Source organism: Homarus americanus, unplaced genomic scaffold (genome assembly GCF_018991925.1).
Source record: "Homarus americanus isolate GMGI-L3 unplaced genomic scaffold, GMGI_Hamer_2.0 scaffold9410, whole genome shotgun sequence".
Lineage (NCBI taxonomy): Eukaryota > Metazoa > Arthropoda > Malacostraca > Decapoda > Nephropidae > Homarus > Homarus americanus.
In genome coordinates, this window is record NW_024722416.1 from 1,552 (window position 1) to 7,431 (window position 5,880).

General features: G+C 34.8%; 1 protein-coding gene across 1 annotated transcript; it reads left to right on the forward strand.

The window, feature by feature from the left end:
• The first annotated feature begins 1,260 nt into the window (after positions 1–1,260).
• Positions 1,261–5,603, forward strand: LOC121862758. The gene is made up of 4 exons (XM_042361080.1): positions 1,261–1,410; positions 3,553–3,665; positions 4,037–4,137; positions 4,524–5,603. Exons 3-4 carry the CDS (start codon positions 4,052–4,054, stop codon positions 5,143–5,145), a joined length of 708 nt encoding a protein of 235 aa, XP_042217014.1. The 5' UTR covers positions 1,261–1,410; positions 3,553–3,665; positions 4,037–4,051; the 3' UTR covers positions 5,146–5,603.
• The last annotated feature ends 277 nt before the right edge of the window (positions 5,604–5,880 follow it).

The following is a 5,880-nucleotide window of genomic DNA, read 5'->3' on the forward strand; positions in this document are numbered from 1 at the left end:
GAATGGCAATTTACAGTCTTGCTCTAATTCCACAGTGAATTTGATCGAGGGGGCTAAGTTGTTAAGTTGTGGTAGGAAAGCTTTAATGTCCTCATTACATGGCCAGAGACATAATACATTATCAACATATCTAAACCAGACTGCTGAGGGTGGTAAAATATTACTTAATAGTTTCTTTTCAAAGAATTCCATATATAGGTTGCTTAATACAGGTGAGAGTGGATTACCCATTGCCATACCAAATTTTTGAGCATAATATTCCCCATTGAATTCGAATTTGCAATCCTTAATACATAGTTTGATGAGTTCGATGAAGTCGTCTTTCAAGACGGGCAGTGAAATGTTATCCAGGGAATCTATGAGGAACTCTAGTAAATCATCAACTGGGACCTTTGTAAAGAGTGACGTTACATCAAAGCTGACCAGTTTAAAATCATGATTAATGTGTAAGTTATTGAGTTTATCAACCAGATCCATATTATTCTTGATATTGGAGTTAGAAATGTTGCCAACTAGGGGATTTAGTAAAGAAACTAACCATTTAGATAGTTTATAAGAGATTGACCCAACTGAGCTAATGATGGGCCTTGCTGGGTTATTGGGCTTGTGGGTCTTGATTACACCGTACATGTATGGCAGTGGAGGGGACGTTGAAGTAAGATGTTTAATGAGAGTAGCTTTGCCTCTCAATAGGGACTTCAGTTTTTTGTTGAACTGGGTGTTGACAGTGTTGAGAGGATTATTTATAAGTTTAGAATATGTTGTGGTATCACATAAGAGGTCATTCATTTTAGAGATATAGTCATCTTTGTTTAAGATCACTACTGTGTTGGCTTTATCTGCTTTAGTGACATGTAGATCCTTATTTTTCTTAAGGGCTTGGATTGCTTTGGGAACTTCGTGGTTTCTTCTTTCCTTGTGGTTATCAGCATATACCAGATCAATGCCACACTTCCACACAGTGATTTACTTGCACATATATATATATATATATATATATATATATATATATATATATATATATATATATATATATATATATATATATATATATATATATATATATATATATATATATATATATATATATATATATATATATATATATATATATATATATATATATATATATATATATATATATATATATATATATATATATATATATATATATATATATATATATATATATATATATATATATATATATATATATATATATATATATATATATATATATATATATATATTCTTCTTTTTCTTTTATTCAGGAACATTTCTTGTGTTTAGAAGAGGTAACCGCTAATGCCCGTCAGTTGTTTTCCTCCCCTGATCCAACTCTCTTGCCCAAGACCCCTCTGGGCAAAAAGAAATCTCGACTGAAGAAACCTCATCACTCATCAATTGCAGGCGAGATTTTTTATGGGAATCCTTGGGAATTGTCTCAGGTTTTTAATAAATTATGGTTTATTTAATTTACATTTATACAATTCAAAAACTGATACAGTAGGTTCAGTGAAAAAAATATTCAAGATAAAAAGTACAGTACTGTACAGTAGAACCTTGTTATTTCCAACTCGGCTAATACAGATTTTGCCTAATTCAAACTTTTCTCAAGCATGAACAGATAATTTCTACTTTGAACCAATTGCCTATGTTCAATTTATATCATCCTGATTTGAACCTAACCAAATTAAGGCCAAAATTCCAGCCACGGTGCAGCCACTAATAGAAAGTCAGTTGGCGCTTAACACGCTGCTGTAAAAATCTGTTGTTGATCAATCCAAGTCCAGTCCTATTAGCTTTGCAAATTAATGATGAGTTCAAATGAGGAAAATTCAGAGGAAAATATAAATCTCTAAGCACAACAGGCAAACTGAAAATATTTAAGAACTTGAGCAATAAAACCAATAAACACCACAGTTGTTACATGCATTTTGATCCATGTCTTGCTTACCGTACCCCTAGATCTCACTACCAGGCCGGGGGGGGTGTAACTGTTCCCCACTTGTGAGCTACAGTATATATTATGTTATGGGTATTTTTCAGCTTTGCTGTTATCCCACATTTAGCAATAATTTTACTCGAACGTTAGGTTTTCAAGATGAGGGATACAGTGAGTTCTGCTATAACGCGTGTTTTGACAACGCGAATTGGCTCTAACGCGATTTATGAATAGAGGAACGATATTTGTATAACTCGAACGCTTGTTTGCTGTAACACGATTTTGCTTACTATTTCTCCAATTTTGTGGCATTAACTGTGAATATGGTAAAGAAGAATATCTCCAAGAAGCGTTCTGGTGATCGCATTCCCGGTGATGATCGTAAAAGAAAGGCTATAACACTTGAAGAGAAGCTCGATGTTATCAACCTCAAAATCACCCTTCTCCCCATCAAGTTATATTCATATTTTTTCAAGGTAAAGTGTTACATTTACTGTATGATTTCATTATTAGATATGAATGTAACATTTATTTAGACTGTGCTATCCTTTGTGTTAGGCTAACTACTAAATTTTTTTCGATTTCGAGTAGTAATCTGCACCTAACCCTATTTTCTCCATTAGCCCTGTTATTTCTATTACACGAATTTCTATAACACGATGTTTTACAAGAACACAACTATCGCGTTATAGCAGAACTGACTGTACATGTATTTAAATTTTATGTAATACAGTACTGTAGTAAGTAGTAAAATCCCCTCCTTCCCTCCTATTTTTAAATTTATGGCATTCCAAACCCCCGTCTCCCCCATTAGTTTGAAATAAAGGGATTATACTCATATTTACAAATATGATCCCATTACAGTATAGTCATAATAAAAATTCAGATCAACTTACGAACTTTCCCAGGTACAATACTGTACTAATGAATACTGTACTGTACTTTGTTCAGCATTATGACTCCACATATTATTTACGGGCTATAATTTGTTATGATTTTATAAGTACCGGTAGGGATGGGTTTTATTTATATTTTATTGTGAATTTTTTATTTATTGGGAGAAGGGGGGGGAATTAGCCCACCAGGGCACAGGTCAATGACCCACATCAGGGCCTGGGGGCGAAAATATAATAATAATAAAAAATGAGAAAAAATAAAAATGTGTATGATATACTGTACAGTAATACTGATTATAATGATGATATAATAAATGACAATAGAAAAAAGAAAGGAAAAAAAGTTCAAGAGTGAGAAACAATATATGTATGCTGTGTTGTCAAAGTAAGAGAAACAATTGAGACCCTGCAATTGTGTGTAAATGAGGCAGAAAGTCAGTTCAGCAACCTGGGACTTGGTCACAATTTTTGTGGTGCCATATGGCAGCAGAGTCTACCATTAGACAATACTTATGCTGCCAATATCTTCCCAGGTGGTAGTACCTCCATGTTTGGTAGCTGCCTACTACCCATGGTTCTGGGTTCCCAATAAATTTATTTATGAACATGATCTAGGAATGTAACTTGGAATACTGTACTGTACTGTATGTCTTTCCATAGTGTTTGCTGTTTTTATTATTATCATCTTGTATTCCACCTGCATCCCCGCAGAAGATGAAGTATTTTCATCATCCAAGAGGTTGTCCACTTGTAACACAGGAAGCAACATCAATAATCAAAGCCCTCTTGAAACACCCCCAAGGAGGGGCAGAGCTGCATCTCGGGTAATTATCCAAATTGTTACAGGAATAATTGTACTGTAATGATTTTTTTGTTTGTTCTGTTTAGCCATTTCCTGTTGCTGAATACACTGGTCTTGAAAGTATTCTCTGTTAACATCCCTCCTATGAAGTTTTTGTATGTGGAACAATTATTCAAGTGCTTTGTATTTTGTTCCTTCATATTTTTCTCCTCGCTGCAATTTGTATCTCATTAGTAAGGACGAAATGATAAATAGTTTCTTATTAGTAATCATGTTGGGTACATAATACTGTACACTTGACGCATGTTAGCAATGTAAATTTGTGATAAATTTCAAAGAATAATACTGTATTTTCTATAGCCATAACTTGGATTATTTTACTATTTCTGACAGCTCGCTCACGAGAAAATGAAAAGGGTACCTATGACAACAAAAAAGACAAGAGGAACATGTCAGGTTATTTTCAAGGGAGACTCCTTTGAAAGCAGCTCCAGGTATTTATGGACCATTGACACCTTACTTGCCATTTTATAATAACTCAAGTGAATGTTTTATAGGAACTCCATTGGTGTGGCCATGTGGGTGAGAGTAGATGTGGGGTTAAAGTTGTTTGATTAGCTTAGATCAGAGGGCAGACAGAGCCTAAATTGAATATGCAAAATGCCTAGGCAACATTTTCAGTGGTAGCTGTTTTAAGCAAAGTAATTGTCTCAGGTATATGAACTCTAAAGTGACAGATCTTGTAACTACCATATCCATATTAACGTACTGTGGTAAACTTGTGGAATTTGGCCAACCATGTGATGTTAAAATACTTCAGAAAATATATATTTATGTACCTGTAGTCTATGTAATTTACTGATTTATGCCTTTTTTTCAGTTATAAAGAAGAAGTAAAAGGAGCAGACTCTGGTCATGGGGAAAATTGTGAGTCTCATTTTGAAGAGATGGAATATGAATCAACTGTTGATCCTTGTAAATCAGCTGTTAATCCTTTAGCACTAGACACACCAAGTAAGAAGAATGATGGTGTAAAATGTCTAAGTGTTAAAGTCAGTCTTGAAAGATTATCTCATTTACACACATCTCAAGAAGTAGATAGTTCAAAAGATACAACACAAGTTACTGTTACAAATGCATATCAGGAGGAAGGTGTAGGTTGTATTAGTGAAACAACTTGTTCATACTCTAACCTCAGGTTAGAAGACAGCGACGATAACAAAAGCACCAGAATAAAGGAACTGGATGTTCAGAGATCAGGGAATGAGATGTGTAAAGGCAAAGAAAAAGAAGAGCCTTTATCTCCCAATAATTGTACTGAAAATGCATGTACAAAATGTGAGAATTATGACGAGTGTAATTCTCAATCCAGAACCCCTGAAGAAGTTAGGATTTTGCCAGAGCAAACAGAAAAACTTGTTACAACCAATACCAAGTGGTCGAACCACTCGAACAAAACAAAAGGAATTGCAGTTATCAACACGAGGAGATATAACAGATAATATGGTAAGCACAGCAGATCAGCCTCATCCCATTCCCAAACCAAGATTAACTCGTACAAAGCAAAAGGAGGTCTTACCATTGCTCAATACAATTGATGAATCAGAAGGTCAGTTGTTACCACCCATGGACTTTCCAAAACCAAGAATGACTCGCACAAAGACTAAGGCAAAAGAACAGACTAACAAATTTGAAAATGTGGAATATGATTCACAGTCTTCAGTAGAGGAGGGGTATAATACCCATGAGAAAGCTGTTGCACAGCCATCTGAGGAAATCCCAATGTCTCGTTCTACTCGTACAAAGAAAACGGTGATAGAGGTAATTTCCTTAACTGACACTCCAGTCAAGAATGACATTAATAAATCAGTAGACAATGAATCACAAAAACCAAGGACAACAAGAACAAAGAAACGAATGTTTGACGAGTTAGGTGTAGATCAGCCTACTAGATCTACAAGGACAAAGTGTAAGAAAATGGAAGAACAACCTGAAAAAGAATCTGTGGCTTCAGAAAAACTTGGTCTATGTTTATTTCTTACTGAATCTGAAGATGAGAAAGACGGCAAATCATCTCAGGTTGTACAGAAATCACCACTTGTTAGGTCTGTTCCATCAGTAACATCTATGAAGCCATCACAATTAGCGACCTCCTATACCTCTGAGAATACTGTAATGGCTGCTACATCTACTCAGAACACAGAAATTGGGCCGGTTTGCCGGATAATCGATCTAAG